The sequence below is a fragment of the Nycticebus coucang genome, chromosome 12 (assembly GCF_027406575.1).
Source record: "Nycticebus coucang isolate mNycCou1 chromosome 12, mNycCou1.pri, whole genome shotgun sequence".
NCBI classification, from domain to species: domain Eukaryota; kingdom Metazoa; phylum Chordata; class Mammalia; order Primates; family Lorisidae; genus Nycticebus; species Nycticebus coucang.
Window position 1 is genome coordinate 100,209,345 of NC_069791.1, and position 20,698 is coordinate 100,230,042.

The 20,698-nt window shown below is 44.0% G+C and overlaps 1 protein-coding gene across 1 annotated transcript; it reads right to left on the reverse strand.

Annotated features, from left to right (window-relative positions):
• Positions 1–659: 659 nt before the first annotated feature.
• ZSCAN32 (zinc finger and SCAN domain containing 32) lies at positions 660–20,635 on the reverse strand. Its single transcript, XM_053555315.1, is given in 8 exon segments — positions 660–1,991; positions 2,735–2,782; positions 2,785–3,206; positions 8,942–9,078; positions 9,381–9,475; positions 12,517–12,682; positions 16,774–17,246; positions 20,433–20,635. Coding segments are annotated over 7 exon segments (2,109 nt in total). The 5' UTR covers positions 17,140–17,246; positions 20,433–20,635; the 3' UTR covers positions 660–1,116.
• Positions 20,636–20,698: the final 63 nt, after the last annotated feature.

Genomic DNA, 20,698 nt, shown 5'->3' on the forward strand with positions numbered 1-20,698 from the left:
GAACTGTCTAGAAGTTTCTCCTTAGGGCCATGCTCAAGGACAGTGTTGTGCAGGGAAAAACAGTAATCCAGGCAGGGCTCAACCTGAGCAAACACTTAGATATACTCTACCTTTGATTCTTCTCCAATTTTAATTTTCTCTGGCTCTGAGGTAGAATGTACATTCTACTTTGTTCACATATAATTCTTCAAATAGGGTCAAGAAGAAAATTTATTCTTAACGCCATAGCTTAGACAATGTCCTAATACTTTGCATGCAGAAACCAGTAACTGTAGACACTGTATCCACCTTTTACCATGTTTTTTTAATGTGGTAATTTCATAAAAGCTTAAATTTATCTGAGACTTGTGCTGGATTGGTAAGTTTTGTTTTTTAGTGCTCCTCACACTCATCCTTCCTATCACTTACTATTCTCTTTGTAGTCAGATCCTCCTATATACCTACTTTTCCCTTACTCCTATGTTCTTCCTTCTCCTGATGGCTCAAACCCTTCCCAACTCAATTCTTTTCCTCCTGTCCCTTTTTCCTGCCCCTTATTCCTTCTCTGCATGTCCTACTGCCCTGAAACAGATTCTATGCTTAGATCATCTTCAGGAACCCTCAGGCTTCTTTATGAGTACAATTTCTAATGGAAAAAATTACAATCAAGGCCAAGGAAGTAGAGGGAGAAACACCTTTATTTTCACCATAAATAGTAATGTTTACAACCATTTGCTGTAAAAGACAATCAGGAACTATGGTAGGGGTGATGGTAAAGTGAGAGATCTTATAAAGGTTAACCTTGATGTACTGTTTCCTCGAAGATTAAGTCATTTAGGAAAACATTCACAATGTTGGGAACAGGGAGACCCTGGTTTCCTGGCAGAACTTACGGATCCTTCAGCATTCTCCCCATTGTAGCAAACTTTAAGTCACAGTAAGACAGGACTCTGAAGTCACAGGCAGAGCCAGAAGAGGTCAGCATCTTTATGCTAATTCCTGTTCCTGGACCTGGTTCTTAAGATCCAGTTGTCAATAAGTCCACTTACTAACCCATGGATTGGCTAGATCTCTCCACAAGCAGAAGGAAGTTCGAAGGAACACACATGGACCTAAGGAATTGGTTTCTCAGGTTTCCTACAAACTTACAACATACCTCTCACTTCCTGTGATGACAGTCATCTCTTTTATGTGTACTACCTGATGGTGAGTGAGAGCAGAGTTCGTAGTAAAGCTTTTCTCACATTGAGAACACTTGTAAGGCTTTTCCCCAGTGTGGGTTTTCTGGTGGGCACTGAAGTGGGAGCTGTTGCTGAAGCTTTTCCCACATTCTGCACACTTGTACAGGGTCCCTCCAGTGTGGATGCGCCGGTGAGTGCTGAATTGAGAACTGTTGTTGAATCTCTTTCCACAAATAATGCACTGATAAGGCTTCTCCCCCGTGTGGGTCCTCTGGTGGACAATGAGGCTAGAGCTCTGGTTGAAGCTTTTCCCACACTGCCCACACTGGTAGGGCCTCTCCCCTGTGTGAGTTCGTAGGTGGGTAGTGAGGTTGGAACGCTCACTAAAGCCTTTCCCGCATTCACTGCACTTGTGAGGCTTCTCGCCTGTATGGATTCTCTGATGCCGAATAAGATAAGAACCTCGACTAAAGGTTTTTCCACATTCAGGACATTGAGAAGATTTTTCTAGTTCAAGGGCTGGCTTGCAGGGAACAGACACACTCTGAGAGAAGTTATTCCCACAGAGGAACTGTGTATAAGCTTTGTCCCCAGTACAAAGTCTCTGGTGACTCATTTTATCCTGGGATGGGGGTTTCTCCTCACTTTTCCCTGGAGAATTTCTATATTGCCTTCTTGATGTTGGCTCACTCTCCCAACGTTTTTTTAGCTCAGAGTGCCAAAAAACTTCTCCACTAGACTTTCCATGTAAAGCTTTATTCATTTCTACTTCCTCTGAATCGTCATCCCATTTCAGATTCTCTTTTTTAATACCATTCTTGATCTCAAAACCTGGGGGGGAAAAAGAAATAAAATGGACTATAAAGAAGGAAGGCAATGGAATGCCAAACGAGTTACAATTATACTTATAAAAAAGAAATATAAAATTGGAATCCTTCATGTGATTAAGTCTCCCACTAATTAAAAGCCTAAATTTTATTTTCTAATCATAATACTTTTGAGCTCCAAATTCTGTAGTCAGTGACAAATCACATGATAAAGTCCACCAACTTTTCCCCTATCTATTTTTTGACACAATGATAAACTGAGGCAAAGGGTCAATTCTATGTTATCTATCAATCTAGTTAAAGATGTATTCTAAATTTTTGAATGGCCTAACTTCTGGCAGCGGAACAAGAAAAGGCTACTCTGGGTCAGCCATCTCAGACAGGAAGAAAGCAAGGTGCTAAGTACTTGACCAGTACAGGTTCAGGTTATAAAAGGAATAGCCATGTTAGAGAAGTGGAAAGGAGGAGGAACCTGGTCTGGAGGCCTAATTAGCAATCTAAGGAAGCAAAATAATGGAACTCCATGACAGAATGATAAAGAGGTTGGCAAATACAAAATGAACACTCTAAAATCCAAGGGGAATAATCCTTAAACACCATGAAAACCAACACTCCTGGCCTGTATAAGGTTACGCATCAAGATGATGACAAAGCCAGGAGCAGTGACAGTTGCCTCTCAATTGTTAGGCTAATAGTTTCTAGGTAGACTTTCTCATCCTTTGACCATCAGAGCCAAAAGAGTCTTACCAAGTCTATTTGAGAACAGGACTGTTAAGTCAAATTTTGTGAGTTCTTGCCAGGGTTCCTGAAGTCTTTTTCATTGCTATTTGTACCATCCACAGTGCCATCTTCTACAACCTCTTTGGGCTCCCCGCTCTGCTGATGCATCTCTCCAGCCTCAGTAATACTTCCCTCTAGGCTAGGAACAGCACTGCTTGCCACAGGAGGTACAGAGGCCCAGGAGCTTGAATAAACATCTATTTCTTCATAAAGGATACAAGGCTCAAGCACACAGCCTAGCCTTACTTTGTGGTAACTCATCTGTAGGCTTCTAAACTTACTGTGACACTGCTGTAGGGTCCACAAGAAGCCCTGCTCCCAGAGTCTTTCCGCCACCCCACTGTAGATCTGGCTGTTCTGCTTATGGGTCTGAAGTTTTCTGCAAAACTGAGAACTACTGAGAATGGCCAGGAATGTCTTGGTCTCTTCATAGCCCCAGTGGAAAAGATCCAGTCAGATCTGACAATCAGATCAGGGAGGACTGTACATAATGCAGTGCAGAGTTCTAGCTGCCTAAGTAGCTAATTCTAGTTTCTCAAACTACATCACAACTGGCTATTGTTCCTGGAGAAAAAAAAATCTATGACCTTTTTTCCTAAAACACAAAAACTTTTGGTAATAGTACAAAAAGATATTCTAAAGCTTCCCTTTTTATTTCTTTTTAATAATTCTCAACTCTACACATTTCACTTTGAGAGGTGACTTCTATACAATAAGGCTTGCCTGTCTCCAAAGTTGTGAGACTTCCTGAGGGTAGCCACATTGGAAAACAAGGTGAACAGGCAAAGCTTGAAGGAAAGCAAAGATTCAGGGGAGAGAAGAGCTGGTTATAAAGATATATCTGTTTCCTCCCTCCTCTGATATAGGAGTACCTCCTGGTCGGGCCCTCCATCTCTGTCTGTATATATCTCCTGTCATCCTCACAGATAAAAGAAACCAAATGATAGCAGTTAACATCCCAATGTGAGAATAAGTAGTAAACATTTGAGAAGAGAAGTTTAAGGTGGCTGGCTATTCACGAACACTCAGCACACACTCCTGCTGCCCGTGTGGGCCAGTTCATGAGGGCAAATTTGTCTAGAGCTTTTTCACCAAGTGCATTCTCATATCTGGTCATGATGGGCACCAGCCGCTTCTTATCACCCCCTCTACTCCACTCTGAATGACTGTCCTTTCATGCTAGGATCACTGCCATGGCCTCCTATATGATCTTGCTTCCACTCAGACCTCCTCTGTTCTGTTTTCAACCCAGGAGTCACAGTGAGTCCCCTTCCTTTTTTTATTCAATTCAGTTAACACTTATTGAGGACCTATGATGCTACTTTCTGTAGCAAAGAGACACAAATAAATGTTTACATATAGTTAAGTCCCGAATAAATTGAACTACTCAAAGTAATCCTTTTAGAACTATTACTCTTCTTCCCAGAACCCTGCAAAGTTCCCCCATTTACTCAGAATAAAAGTCAAAGCCTTCATGTAGGGCCTCTAGGCCTTGTATTAATATTTCTCTATCTGTGAAGAACCAGACTCTTGTGTTTATTGTATAAAATACAATAAATGTTCACTTAGTGCAGCAATGTCAAATTGCTGTAACAACTTCTAACTGCTCACTCATTTGCAGCCTGCCTCACTCTCAGTTGATCCAATTCTCTGAGCTTCTTTTCTTTCTTCCTGTTTTCCCCCTCCCTCCCTTCCTTCCTTATGAGACAGAGTCTCACTACGTCACCCTCGGTAGAGTGCTGTGCTGTCACAGCTCACAGCAACCTCAAACTCTTGGGCTTAAGTGATTGATCCTCTTGCCTCAGCCCCCCAAGCAGCTGGGACTACAGGTGCCCACCACAACACCTGGCTGTTTTTTGGTTGTAGTTGTCATTGTTGTTTAGCAGGCTCAGGCTGGGTTCGAACCCACCAGCTCAGGTGTATGTGGCTGGTGCTCCAGCTGCTGAGCTACAGGTGCCGAGTCTGAGCTTATTTTCTTACCACTCCCATCTGTTCACTCTGCACCAGTTAGCTGGCCTCCATGCCCACTTCACTCCAGTCTCATGGGAGTGTGCATGGGCTATTCCCTATGCTTTTTTTGTGAAGCTTTTTTTTTTGTTTGTTTGTTTTCTGAGACAGAGTCTCACTGTGTTACTTGGGCTAGAGTGCCATTACCTTAGCTTACCTCATAGCAACCTCAAACTTCTGGGCTCAAGCAATCCTCTTGCCTCAGCCTCTCAAGTAACTGGGACTAAGGCACCTGCCACCACACCCAGCTAATTTTTCTGTTTTAGTAGAGATAGGGTCTCATTCTTTCTCAGGCTAGTTTCAAACTCCAGAGGTCAAGGGATCCTCTCGCCTCAGCCTCCCAGGATTACAGGCGTGAGTCACCTTGCCTGGCCCCCCTGCATCTCTTATACTCTTCTCCCATGTAGAAATGGCTACATACAATCAGTGTAACCTGGCTTATTGTACCCTCAATGAATCCCGAACAATAAAAAAAAAAAGTAAAAAAAAAGAAATGGCAACATAGCTCATTCCTTTTCTTCCTGAAAGTCTTTTCAAATGTCATTTTCTCAATGAAAACAACTCTAACAACCAAAACTGAAACTGCAAGCCACTCTCTTCCCTAGAACTCCCCATCATCTCTTTTGTTCCTTCTCTACCATTGTACTTATTGATTTCTAACATAATCTATTACTTAATGATTTACTATGCTACTGTCCATCTCTTCCCACAGGGAAATAATTTTGTTCACTAAGGACCTAAAACTATCTGAGACAAAGTAGGTACTAAATATTTGTTGAAAGAAGGACTCTTCTTTCCACATTCTCTAACTTAATTCTCATCGCTAACTGTAAAGGGCCATGAATTGACAGGAAACCAACAAGTGTGGGAAACATAAGCCCTCATTCAATAAGCCTAACATTTTGGAAATTAAGATTATAGATTTATATAGTTCTCTAGGTTCTAGAAACTATAGGTTCATATAGTGCTATCAAATGAAAGTCCAGAATAGATCAATCCATAGAATGATTAGTGGCTGCCAGGGACCGTAGGGAAAGAGGATTGGGAGAAATTGCTTGATGGCTGTGGGTTTTATTTTGGAGTATGTAAGGTTTTGGAACTAGGTAGAGGAGGTAATTACACAACATTGTAAATGTGCTAGGTACCAAGGAACAGTTCACTTTAAAATAGTTAATTTCATGTCATGTGAATTTCACCTCAATAAGTTAAAAAATAATCATATCCAGGGTAGCGCCTGTGGCTCAAAGGAGTAGGGCGCCGGCCCCATATGCCGGAGGTGGCGGGTTCAAACCCAGCCCCAGGCAAAAAAACTAACCTGCAAAAAAAAAAATAATAATAATAATCATAACCACAAAAACAAAAGCATCTTTAAGAAAATGTCTTACCTCATTCTATTAACCAGATATTTAATAATATAAATCTGCTCAAAAAGATACTACACATTCCCTAAAACTGGCCAAAGATTTGGTGCAGGAGAAGTCTGAAAAAGAGGCAGGAAAAAGCACAGTGCAGAAGCCAGGAAATGGGGAGTTCACGGCAAAGGAAGGGGAAGGATGGAAGTGGATGCACTAGGGAAAAACCGTACACCAAGAAGGGAGGGCAGTGTGTATGAAGGAGGCAAGAGCAGTGTCACAGGGTCCCTGCTTTCACAGTCCTTTGTAGTCTCTCCCACCCTGGATGTGGCCACATAACTAATTTTGGCCAGTGGGACATTAGCAAACATGATGCCAGCAAAGGCTCAATAAGGCACTTGCACATGGGGGCTTGTCCTTTTGGAACACTGCCTCAGCAAGGCAGGTGTAAGCTGCATCCATCTTAAACCTAGCTAGCTCCTAGCTATTGGCCACCATCAACTGTCAGCCAGGTGATGAGGCCATTCTGGATCCTCCAACCTCAACATCAAGAAGTAGAATCACCTGGTCAATCCACAGAATGGTGAGTAAGAAATAATTGTCTTAAATCATGAAGTTTTGGACTGATTTGTTTCGTAGCTATAGTCAACTGAAACACAGGCATGATGCTGGTTACTTATGGCAGTGACTTGGATGTTCTAAGGAACATACCCTGTACACAGATCAATACCCTACAGTTGCAGTGGAGCCTGATTCCTAATAATAACCTTTTGAATTCACATAGATACCTGTCCATGCATCACCCACCTCCATAGAGAATACAATATTGATTCCTAGGCTAACATCATCATCATTCTTTTATGTTAACAAAATCTGGATATAGCACTTACTTAGACAATTCACTCTTTTGGTGACAGAAACATACCTAGATTTCAAATCTCACACTGAAATTTCCTGAGTTCCCCAGACACCCTAAGAGTTTAGGTCCTACTACGTACTTCTATGTGTAACCTGTACATACTAAAATAAACAGCTTTTATCCCAACAGTGTCCCCAACTGTAAGGGACAGGAACCCCATGGAATAGGAACCAGCACCAATTTTACAGCTGGAAGACAACTCAGTGTAGAGGTATGGTTTATAAACCAGCAATTGGCACAAGAATACAGATGCAGAGAGGTCCTCAACCAAGTGGCTCTGGGGCAAACTACAGCTCTGGGGGCTCCCAGTTGCCTGGACTGGCTGTTTGCCATTAGTTTTGTAGCTGTTTGAGTCCTCTACTGCATCCTCAACCTCCACTTCTTTTCAAGTCTGTGGGCCCTGGCCTGGTGCTTTGATCTCATCAGCCCTGTTTGTCAAGCTCCTGGGAGAAGGGGTGGGCTCCTGTAAAGCCAGCAGAGCTTCTATCTCCTTTTGGAAGGTACAGGCCTCTGGGCTGCAGCCTCACCTCTCTCAATGGCAACTGGCCTTGAGGCTTCTGAAATTGGTTTGGCACTGCTCCACAGTCTGGTGGAAACCTTGTTCACACAGAGTGCAGCAACTTCCCCATATAGCTGGCTGCTGTGCTGGTGCATCTGGAGTTTTTTAAAACCCAAGACTCACTGAGAATAGAAGGAAAGTCCTACTTTCCTCAAACGCCCAGTGCACACCTGTCACTTTCTCATCTGCTGAGTCCGGCTGTTTTGCATCGCTGCTGATTTTTTCTTTCTCCTCTGCTGGTTTCACATGGGCTTCCACTCCTGTCTTACTTGTGGAATTCTTAGACCTTTTCCTCATCCTGCAGCTGTGAAAATCTGGGGTCCCTGTATGTTCTCTTTGATCCAGCCCAGAGCCAACATTCAAACCGTGAATAGGAAACCCTGCACATGAAGAAGCAGAGGGAAGATATCAAGGTTCAATAAGCTGCAGAGCATCTGTCTCTGAATCTAGTTGGTCAGGGAGGCTGCTCTGGGGAGGAGGCATTTGATCCAAATGAGGCAGAACTGATCTGAGAAAAGCAAAAGAGCAGTCCAATTGGCAAAACCTTCCCTAAGTGTCCTACAGCTCTAGTAAAGGTCTTGGTTCCCCTCGAAGGGCCTGGGCATAGAAATAGGCCCTCATGATCAATATTTTGTTTTTAATCTTCTCTGCCAGAGAAACTCAGGAGCTATCGCAGCTATCTGTGTGTGTATCAGCACACACACATCTGTCTTCCACCTTTTCCTCTCCCCATCTGGCCTCACTGGCTACTGCCTTGGCTCTTGCCTGTCTCTGTCTCACCTTCCCACTTATCCTTCTCCTCACACTCTGTCCCACTGCTTTGGGTCTCACACTCCCTCTCTTGCTCTTGCTCACCTTGTCGCACATGCTGCCTCCCAGTCATAAGCACTGATTCCTGTACTGCCTCTTTCTATGTCTGCCTGTCTTTTTTTTTTTGAGACAGAGTCTCAAGCTTTTGCCCTGGGTAGAGTGCTGTGGCATCACAGCTCACAGCAACCTCAAAGTCTTGGGCTTAAGTGATCCTCTTGCCTCAGCTTCCCAAGTAGCTGAGATGCCACAACGCCTGGCTATTTTTTGGTTATAGTTGTCATTGTTGTTTTGTTTGGCAGGCCCAAGCTGGATTCGAACCCACCTTCTGGTGTATGTGGCTGGTGCCCTAGACGCTTGAGCTATAGACACCAAGCCATCTGCCTGTTATTTCTCTTCCGTGTTCTTGTTTCCCATTTATTTCCTCCTTTCCTTCTACCTAAGTCTCTCCACTCCTTCTGTCTCCTTCCCTCTTGGACTCTTTCAGTATCTCTGAATAACTGAACACATCCATCTGGATCTAGAGGGAAGGTGGATCCTTACCCAGCGAGAAGTGTCTGTTCTTCTTCTGTGTAGCACCCCAGTAGAATGCCCTCTGTGCAGGGCTAACATACATCCATTCTTGCTGACAGAGGGATGGGGCTCTGTCCTTACACATGGCTGGTCCCTGTAACAACACCAGGGCTGCTGCTACCAATAAAATAGCACCACTCTAGTCTGGGGTAAGGGGCAGAGACAGGACCACTGCTGTCAGATCAGGGGCAAAGAAAAGGCAGGGGAGATCAGCCCTCTATGGAAAGGATTAGATGAATAAAGAGCCATGTGCTGATGTCAGAGTGGACAGAATACCATTCAATGGACTACATAAAGTCTTTCTAATGTTTTTGGAACCTTTACATTATGGTTAGAATGAGTGCAAAGGTGAAGTGGGAACTTGAAAAGAAACAGAAGGCATCAACCACAGCTCACCTGGGACCCAGCTGTCCAGACCACAGCACCTGTCTCCTGAGCTTGGAGACCCTTCTTTTGGAGCAAGTTTCCGGGAGCCTGAGGAACAAGCCAAGCTGGAGAAGGAAATAGCTACTGTTAGAGGGAAACTTCTATACAATACCCACAGAAAAGAGATTCTCAAAGTGGGTTCCCTGGACTAGCCACATCAGCAGCACTGGGAACCTGTCAGAAATGCAAATTCTGGGGCCTCATCTCAGATCCTCTGAATCAGAAGTTCTAGAGGTGGGGCCTGGGAAGCTGTGTTTTAACATACCCTCTAGAGCAGTGGTTTTCAACTGGTGGGATATTAGGTGTGCTGTGAAAAATTTTAAAGATCATCAACGAAATTATTTTCAGAAGTTCAAAGCACAGTATATTCTTTTTTTGATCAACATAATTTAAGTGTGCTGTAGAAGTTTAACTATAGATTTAAGTGTGCCTGGGGATTAAAAAAAAAAGGTTGAAAAACACTGCTCTAAAGGTACACACTAGAATCCGAGATACGCTCAAGTTTGAGAACCGTGGCCACAGCCAATGGCCTCTATATGGTGAGAAGTTCCTTTCACTAGATTTATTGTGGTATAACAGCTTTTTAAAAAAATTTTTTTTCATTCTAAAGAAATATGTACATGTTAGAGGCAAAAAAATTTAAATGGAATAATAGAAGGGGAAAAATAATCTCTCCATAGCCCCAATACCCAGAGATAACTATAGCACTTTTTTTTTTTGAGACAGAGTCTTTTTGTCACCCTCAGTAGAGTGCTGTGGCATCATAGCTCACAGCAACCTCAAACTCTTGGGCTCAAGTGATCCTCTTGCCTCAGCCTCCCAAGTAGGTGGGACTACAGGCAGCTGCCACAGTGCTCAGCTATCTTTTAGAAAGGGGGTCTTGCTCTTGCTCAGGCTAGTCTCAAAACTCCTGAGCTCAAGCAATCCACCTGCCTCAGCCTCCCAGAGTGCTAGGATTACAGGCGTGAGCCACCTCCCCTGGCTTCCATATTACTCTTAAAAAATACCATAGTACCTGAAAACATTTGTATTTTTCAGATCAAGATAATATATTCTTTCCCAAACCCCCACTTTCAAGAATTCTACAAATGAAATGACACATTTTTATGACTTATTAATTGAACTTTAGGGTAAACTCAGAGGAATGTCACCCCAGTGAGTTTATAACAACTCCAGATCTGTGACTAGCCTGTGGGTGTGGGAAGCAGAGGGAGCAGAACCTGGAACACTTCAAGGTCTGCCTCCCTTTACTCATAGCCCCTGATGTCTTCAAGCTTCTGAAATCACCTGTTAGGACAGATATTCCCAAAGATTAAAAGGAAATAAGTGCAAAGTGGCAAAGTTTAGAAAGATATCAATAATAGTATTTATTCTGCCTTGAAAATACTAAAACAAATAAACCTCTTAGACAATATTCCATTTTATAAACACAAATTTGTCAACTTAACATCTTTAAGACAATATCTTCCTCTAGGATTTGAACTATGTAAAGATGAGCTGGCTTTAAAAAATTACCTAGCAATCTGTAATGGCAGCTTTAAATTATGCAGAAAAAGCACCAATGGGCTTTAAGGTATCTAGAAATATATGTAGCCAAATTGCTTCATGGAAAAAGATTTATAAAAATATAGAACCTGTGTCAGGTATAGTAGCTCATGCCTATATTCCTAGCACTTTGGGAGGCTGAGGCAGGAGGAATGCTTGCGGCCAGGAATTTGAGACCAGCCTGGGCAATATAGCAAGACCTCACCTCTACAAAAAATTTCAAAAATTAGTCAAGTGTGATTGTATACAACTGTAGTACCAGCTGCTTGGAAGCCTGAGGCAGGAGAATCACTTGAGCCAGGAGTTTGAGATTGTAGTGACCTATGATGATCCACTATACTCTAACCCAGGCAACAAAACAAAACCCCGTCTCAAAATATAGATAGATAGATCACTTTAAAATAGTTAATTTTATGTTACATAAATTTCAACTCAGTTAAATTATTTATTTATTTTTTTTTTTGAGACAGAGTCTCACTATGTCACCCTCAGTAGAGTGCCATAGCGTCACAGCTCACAGCAATCTCAAACTCTTGGGCTTAAGCGATTCTCTTGCCTCAGCCTCCCAAGTAGCTGGGACTACAGGCACCTGCCATAATACCCAGCTATTTGTTGTTGTTGTTGTTGCAATTGTCATTGTTGTTTAGCTGGCCTGGGCTGGGTTTAAACCCACCAGCCTGGGTGTATGTGGCCAGCGCCCTACCCACTGAGCTACAGGCGTTGCCCTCAGTTAAATCTTTTTAAGTTTTCCAAAAATTAAGATGAGTAAAAACAAAAAGTAGAGATTTGGAAGAAAGGTGAAAATAATAGGAAAATGGGTGGTGCCTGTGGCTCAGTGAGTAGGGTGCCGGCCCTGTATACCGAGGGTGGCAGGTTTGAACCTGGCCCCCGTCAAAATGCAACAACAACAACAAAAGATATAAAAATAATTAATTAATAAAAAAGAAAGAAAGAAAATAATAGGAAAAATGTATTCTGGAAGAGATTTAAGCTAAATGGGGCAGTTTTATGTCTTAAGTATACGAAGAGCTGCTGTGCAGAAAGTAAGGGTAACCATGTTCATTTTTAATAACATCTGGTTTTCAAGTAAAGAATGAAATTGTAATGAAAGAGAATTAGGCTAATACATAAAGACTTTTCATACCTACTTTAAATGCTATAACCCTCAACTGAAATTTGAAATCTTGTGTTTTGGACATATTTCAAAGGCATTCGATCTGGAACCCCTGGGTGAACTCAAGATCAGACCTTTGTTTCCAAGTGAGGGCAGTGGCTTCTGCTCACCTTCTTCTTCTTCTTCTTTTTTTTTTGTAGAGACAGAGTCTCACTTTGTTGCCCTCGGTAGAGTGCCGTGCCGTCACAGCTCACAGCAACCTCCAGCTCCTGGGCTTAGGCGATTCTCTTGCCTCAGCCTCCCCAGTAGCTGGGACCACAGGTGCCTGCCACAACGCCCGGCTATTTTTTGTTGCAGTTTGGCTGGGGCTGGGTTTGAACCTGCCACCCTCGGTATGTGGGGTCGGCGCCCTACTCACTGAGTCACAGGTGCCGCCCTTCTGCTCACCTTCTGACTGTTTCCCTGGGCTTTGGTATAAGCTCTGTGATCCCTTCAAAGTCTGTTCCTCTGGCTGAACCTCCTGTGTCCATTGGGATCTCAGTGATTCTCTGGCTGCTCCCCAAGGGGCCATCTCCTCCATGAGCACTTTGAAGTCCTTCTCAGAACCTGAGACCTGAGAACAGACCCAATCATCCATCACTACAAATTCCTGCCTAAACTGGATTTTACAATCCCTAAAGAGTAGCATTTAAAAATGATGTGAGGCTTGGTGCCTGTAGCCCAAACAGCTAAGGCACCAGCCATATACACTTGAGCTGGTGGGTTCGAATCCAGCCTGGGCGCACCAAACAACAATGACGGCTGCAACCAAAAAAATAGCCGGGCGTTGTGGCGGGCTCCTGTGGTCCCAGCTATTTGGGAGGCTAAGGTAAGAGAATCACTCAAGCCCACGAGTTGGAGGTTGCTGTGAGCTGTGATGCCACAGCACTCTACCCAGGGTGACAGCTTGAGGCTCTGTCCCAAAAAAATAAAAATAAATAAAGCTGATTAAAAAAACAAACAAACAAAAAAAACCTTAAAAAAATGATATGAAACATAAGGAAGCAGAAAAGCAGTCTCTAGGAGTCACTGTATTGCTGCTGTAATCAGATAAAAATTAATAGAATTAGGTCTCTGAAGTGGTTAAGAACTTTTATATGAAATCACTCAGCATAGAGCTTGACACATCAGATTTGCTAAAAAATTATATACATTTGTTAGAAGTGAGAATGTCAGCCCCTTCTGACCTCAAAACTAAGTCATTTCCTCTCTCCCCAAACCCAATGTCAGGTTTACCTTCAAAAGATACTTTGTATTTTGTCTTCTCTCTCTACAGCCTCTAGCTGGGTCCAGGACACTGTGGGCTGCCTGGACTGATGTCATGGCCTCTTAACTGGTGGCCCTGCATCCTCTTCTCTGCTGCTGGACCTTTCACTACATTCTCTCTCTACATGGAAATCCAATGTGATCTTTTTAAAATCTCAGATCACATTCCTACTTGGAAACACTCTTCAGTGGCTTGCCAGTTCAGAATAAAATTCAAACTCCTATTCATAGACTGAAAGGCCCTTCTGATTTGGCTCCTGCCTTCCTCTCTCATCTCATAACACTCTTCCCCTGACCTGAGCTCCAGCTACCAGCCCTCTCTTCTCTTTCCCAAACATGCCAAGTCCTCTCCCACTTTAGGCTCTTGACATGTACTGTCCCCTCAGCCTGGAATATTCTCCTCCCATCTTGGTACAACTGGTTCCTTCTGCTCCTTCAGTGTCACCTCCAAAAGGTTTTGTCTCACAATCTATTGTCCCCCATGACAGCTACCAGATCACCCTGCTCATTTCCTTCTGAGCACTATCTGAAACTATCTTTCATTTGCTATCGTCTGTTTGTTTGTTTCCTCCATGGAATATAAGCTGCAGCAGGCCAGAGGCCATGTCTGCTGTGTTTACTGTAAAAATCCCTGATATCTGGCACATCGCGGTCACTTAAAATCAACTTCTGTCTTTCAGAGCCATCTTCATTCTTTAAGTCCCATGCTTACAGCTAGTCCTTAAAGTGAATGAAGAAAGGTAGTGCCAGGCAAGTGGGGTGTTGAGAAGTTATTAATATATCTACTTCCATTACCACTTCCCACCCCCACTTCTTACTCTCCCTTTCACTTTCATGATAGTTTCAATTAGGTGTTTAACCTTTATACTCCTGCACTGTTTTCATTTGCATTTGACCACACCTATGGAGCATATTGCAAGGGTACAAGTCAAATCTATCAAGTATAGAACATAAATGTCTTAACACAGTATCAAGTAAATGAGGCGAAATATATCTTAATTACTTTGATGTAAGCACTCCAAATTGTATAAAAAATCAACACATTGTACCTCACATATGCATAAATGTATTCATGATCTATGTGTATATGACTTAATAAAAATAAATAAATAAAATAAAAAAAGAGTTTGGTCTCTCACTCTGGGAGACCAAGGTGGGCTGATTGCTTGAGCTCAGGAGTCTCTAAAAATAGCCAGGCACAGGCGGCACCTGTGGCTCAAAGGAGTACAGCACTGGCCCCATATATCGGAGGTGGTGCGTTCAAACCCAGCCCCGGCCAAAAACTGCAAAAAAAAAAAAAAAAAATAGCTAGGCATTGTAGTGGGCACCTGTGGCCCACAGCTACTTGGAAGACTAAGGCAAGAGGATTGTTTGAGCCCAAGAGTTTGATGTTGCTATGAGCTATGACACAATGGCACTCAACCCTAGGGTGACTGAGTGAGACTCTGTCTCAAGGAAAAAAACCGGCTCTGAAATGGTGAGGAATAAGAAGGGAGAATATGGGCGGCGCCTGTGGCTCATGAGTAGGGCGCCAGTCCCATATGCCGAGGGTGGCGGGTTCAAACCCAGCCCCGGCCAAACTGCAACCAAAAAATAGTCGGGCGTTGTGGCGGGCGCCTGTAGTCCCAGCTGCTCAGGAGGCTGAGGCAAGAGAATCGCGTAAGCCCAAGAGTTAAGAGGTTGCTGTGAGCCGTGTGACGCCACGGCACTCTACCCGAGGGCGGTACAGTGAGACTCTGTCTCTACAAAAAAAAAAAAAAAGAAAGAAGGGAGAATACATCAACAGAGAGATGGCTATGTTGGGTCTAGGATGAGTATTAGCATTTTGGGATTCCCACTCTATTTAGCTCCCCGCTAAGCTCTACCTTCACACGTGTGCTACTGCATCTGTCCACTCAATCCTACTTTTAGTAAGAGTCCTAATCCCATAGATTTCCAACTAACTTCTCAACTTTTCCCTAATGTATCACCACCCTTCCCCTCTCTAAATTTAGTCAAAAGTACTCAATCCTCAATCGTACTAATTTCATCTACTTCCCCCTTCACCACTCCTCCCCCCACAGCCCCTGCCTTCAAACTGGGAAAACATCTCTATTTCCTGGGTCCTTCCCATTTCAGCCATGAAGGCGCAGGGCACCTTGCTACTCTGACTGTAGACCCACTCAGGCTGACCAGCATTCCTCTGACACACCCTCCTCCATCACTACAGGCCTCATTCAGACTTTCCAGATTTCAGCTGCCTTCCTCCTCACCAATTCTCCCACAACCAAAGCCCACATGTTGGGCATACCTCCCTTCTCTCAGAAGATATTAGCTGGTTACACTGATGGGATCTCAAACCTAGTACTAACTATAGAGGATATTTTGTGAGCCCATTACTGTCCCAAACTGAGCACTTAATCCAAGCAGCAAGAGCCATGGTAAGGCCCAGCTCTAAAACAACTTTGTTTACTGTACAACACATGGCACTCTGCCCTCAAAGAACCTTCTAACAAGAGGTTAGATTTTTAGTCACCATTTTCATCCACTACTTTTCTATTTTTCCTTATGTCTTGAGTGAAGGATAGATGTCCTTTCCCTGGCCTTGTTTTAGAGAATTTTTATGAATGTTTTTACTATTTTAATTGGGGACTACACTGGGAGACCAAGGCAGGTGGATTGCTTGTGCTCATGAGTTTGAAACCAACCTGAGCAAGAGCAAGACCCCGTCTCTAAAAAATAGCTGGGCTGGCTGGGCACAGTGGCTCACACCTGTAATCCTAGCACTTGGAAGGCCAAGGCCAATAGAATGCTGAGCTCACAGGTTCGAGACCAGCCTCAGCCAGAGTGAGATCTCATTTCTAAAAAAATAGCAGGGCACTGTGGCAGGTGCCTCTAGTCCCAGCTACTCCGGAGGCTGAGACAAGAGAATCGCTTGAGCCCAAGAGTTTGAGGTTGCTGTGAGCTGTGACACCACGGCCCTCTACCAAGGGGGACAAAATAAGATTGTCTCAAAAAAAAAAAAATAGCTGGGTTTTGTAGTGGGTACCTGTAGTCCAGCTACTTGGGAGGGGCAGGCAAGAGGATTGCAAGAGCCCAAGATTTTGAGGTTGCTGTCAGCTATGACATCACAGCACTCTAGAGGATGAGAAAGTGAGACTCTGTCTTAAAAAAAAAAAGAAATTGGGGACTCCAGAAATTAACTAAATATATGAATATCTAAAAATGATATCTACAGATACGACATTCTTCCCATATAATTAAGGGCTCTGAACCAATCCAAGAAATCCAAGACTCTCTGGGGGTAGCAGAGAGCTACTGTGTTCTTCAATCAAGCACCTCTCTAGTAACTGGATTCCTATGTTCCTCATCCAACTTCTTCATAACCAAAACCATAAGGTTTCAACTTCCCTTTCTCACCTGTTGTTCAGGAGCTCTTTGTACACCCTCAACCAGAGCCACAGCTTCCTCCCCATTTTCTGGAGATTGCTCCCTCACCCAGCTCTGGATCTCCTCTGGCAAAATGGTCAAAAATTGTTCCAAAACCAGCAGCTCCAGGATTTGTTCTTTTGAATGTGTCTTAGGCCTCAACCACTGACAACAGAGTTCCCAGAGTCTGCTAAAAGCTTCCTGGGGGCCAGCTACCTCCTGGTAGCAGAACTGCCTGAAGCGCTGGCGGGAGGCCTCACAGTCACTGCTATTGCGCTGAAGGGCTGATTTCCGGCCCGGTATGCAGTCCTTGTTTGAGGATGAGTGTGCCTGGGGACTCCTTGCTGCAGCCATCATTTGCCTCAAGGAACTGCCTTACACTGGTTGCCATGCCTACCCTGTGGATTAGATTCCATCTCTTACCAGTCACTGAGAAGTCATATTCTCTTGCAAAGAATGTCTTTCTGGAATCAAAGGGACATGAGAGTGTCAAAGTTACGCAAAGACTCACGGTTGAAAAAAACAGCTCAATTACCCCATATTCCCTCACTCTCCCCCTTGTGATTGACTTTATCCCTTTTACTCCTTCCACAAATGCATGCTAAGAATCCAAAACATTAGAATATAAAAAAAACAAGCACTTTGGGAGGCTGAGATGGGCAGACTGCTTGAGCTCAGGAGTTCAAGACCAGCCTTAAAAAGAGCGAGACCCCATCTCTAAAAATAGCTGGGCATTGTGGCGGGTGCCTGTTAGTCCCAGCTCCTCAGGAAGCTGAGACCAGAGAATCACTTGAGCCCAGGAGTTTGAGCTTGCGGTGAGTTATGATGCCATGGCACTCTACTGAGGGCAACATAGCGAGACTCTGTCTCAAAAAAAAGAAAAGAAAAGAAAAAAAACAATATAGAAAACATAGTTTTCTTCCCAGCCAAGTTTCTAAGTATGCTAACAAATTACCAAAACTATTCCTCCTCACAATGTAGCCTACTTGTCCTTCTCTTCTTCCCTCACCTGCCTGGGTCTTTTTCCTGTCATTCCCTATCCTCAAGAAGCCTGGATTCATCTTCCCAATTGCCTCTTTCTCTAAGGAGAGAAATTATTGAGCATGTGCTTTTTGATTAATCTCTTTATCACTAATACACTGTGCTCCCCATAACCAACACCTACACACACACACAGAATGTGAGTAAGTCATTATTCTGGTTTGCTATATGTTTTTATATTCCAGCATTCTTTCCCCCACTTCTGATAGGAGCATCTTCTTTCTTTGTCAAAGAGACCCTTTCTACTTTACTGGTTCTAGTAGGGCTACTAGTGAAAATACCCTTCCCCTTACTCCAAGAGTGGGCATATAACATAGATATACATATATATTTTTTTTATTGTTGGGGATTCATTGCTAGATATATATTTTTTAACATATAAAAATTCACATGCTGGAGGAGTGCGAAAAGTTCTGAATTTCCTGGGAAATGCTCCACTGGTAGATATAAGACTGGAACTCTCTGTCACTATGTCCCACTCTCTATTCCACTCTTCCAATACAGAGGTGAGCCTGTTCACAGGAGAAGACCAATACACCAGAGTTTTGACAATATATTTGGATCTCCAAGGCCAATTTGTATAAGGAAATATTTTTTAATTAATTTGGGTTGGGTTTTAACTACTTAAAATACAGATTAAAGCAGATACAATCATAAAGGGCAATTTTTAATCTTATATAAGAGTCAATATACCCCCACCAGGCAGTATTTTTTTTTTGACCAGTGTCAGTATGTTGCCCTCAGTAGAGTGCTGTGGCATCACAGCTCACAGCAACCTCAAATTCTGGCTTAAGCAATTCTCTTGCCTCAGCTTCCCCAGTAACTGGAAGTACAGGCACCCGCCACAATGCCTGGCTATTTTTGGTTGCAGTTGTCATTGTTGTTTAGCAGCCCCGGGCCGGGGCTTGAACCTGCCAGCCTCAAGGTACATGTCTGCTGCCCTACTCACTGAGCTACGGGTGCCGAGCCCTACCACGAAGTTTTAAATGGATTTGGGTTGCACAATAAATGAATACTCAACACTACTGAACTGTACACTTAAAAATGGTTAAGATGAGCTCAGCACCTATAGCTCAAGCAGCTAGGGAGCCAGCCACATACACTGGAGGTGGTGGGTTCGAATCCAGCCTGGGCCTGCCAAGCAACAATGACAACTGCAACTTGAAAATAGCCAGGCATTGCAGTGGACACCTGTGGTCCCAGCTACTTGGGAGGCTGAGGCAGGAGAATCGCTTGAGCCCAGGAGTTTGAGGTTGCTGTGAGCTGTGACACCAGAGCACTCTCTACTCAGGGCCACAGCTTGAGACTCTGCCTCAAAAAAAAAAAAAAAAAGGTTAAGACGGTACATTTTGTTTTTCACAATTAAATTTTAGTTTGTTTTTTTAATGGATTTGGGTTCTCTTTTCTCAAAAAATTTAAACTTCTATCACTTAGATTCTCTTTACATTTCAGTTCAGCAGGAGAGGCTAGAAACAGAAATCAAGGACATTATTGTTAGCGCTCCTTTTTAGCCAATGAGGAGAAACACAGGGTGATTGTCTTGCCTAGCGTCATACAGCATAGCTCTTAAACAGCAAGGCCAGGACTAGAACCCGTACCCCTTGCCTTGCACATGTTCTTACAGCCTACCAGGGGTCCTCAAACTACGGCCCCCCCGGGGCCACATGCGGTGGTGTGATTGTTATTTGTTCCCCTTTTGTTTTTTTACTTCAAAATAAGATATGTGCAATGTGCACAGGAATTTGTTCATAGTTTTGTTTTGTTTTTTAAATATAGTCCGGCCCTCCAACGGTCCGAGGGACAGTGAACTGGCCCCCTGTTTAAAAAGTTTGAGGACCCCTGAATTCTGGCTGGAGAATAATCTAATAAATGTTCTTTTAGTTCCATGCAGAAGCGGAACCTGCACTCTTCTTGACCCCTTACATTCCACTCATCATTAAATTTTAAAATGCTGGCGGTGCCTGTGGCTCAGGGAGTAGGGTGCTGGCCTCATATGCCGAGGGTGGTGGGTTCAAACCAGGCCCCAGCCAAACTGTAACAAAAAATAGCCGGGCGTTGTGGGGGGCACCTATAGTCCCAGCTACTCAGGAGGCTAAGGCAAGAGAATCGCCTAAGCCCAAGAGCTGGAGGTTGCTGTTAGCTGTGTGGGCACAGCACTCTACCGAGAGCGACAGAGTGAGACTGTCTCTTTGAAAAAAAAAATTAAAAAAAAAAATTTTTAAATGCTGTCTCTCCAAATTTCTTTCATTGTAGGGTTGCCTCAAAGTCAGAGAAACGGGGAATGAGCGCAGAGAGCCCAGCTGATTCATTTTTCACTCGGCAAATATTTATTATGCAGTGTGCTGGGGTTAGGTACTGTGGACCAGGAGCAAGGAGTGAGTCGGGGCGAAAGGAGCATGGTCCGGACGACTACTTCAAGGTGAGCGTCGGGGGCGGGACCCGGGACCACCCCTGGGCCGGCTACGTGGGGACTCCAGACATAAAGAAGGCTACCCGTCCCACCGAGACGTCCACCTGGGCCTGACCCAACCGTCTCCGAGAAGACTCCCAGAGACAAGGGGCTCCTTAGCCGACTTGCGGCCCGGCAGCAAGGAAGAATTAAAACTCACCAGACGCGAGCACTCTAGACTCCCCAAACTGTCAGCCAGGCCGGAAGTCAGCGGTTCCTACCCTTCCTCCAGGCCACTCACTGCGCACGCTCGCAAGTCGAGCAACCGGACTACAGCTCCCGGGTGCACTGCGATGCTCTTGACAGACCCAGCAGCCAATGAACGATGGAGGGCGTCCTCTATGCACCAATCCCTTGGGGGGAGGCGGAGCCTCCCGCGGCAGTTTCAGGGTACCCAGTAGGCGTCTCCGCGACGTGCGGCTTCAG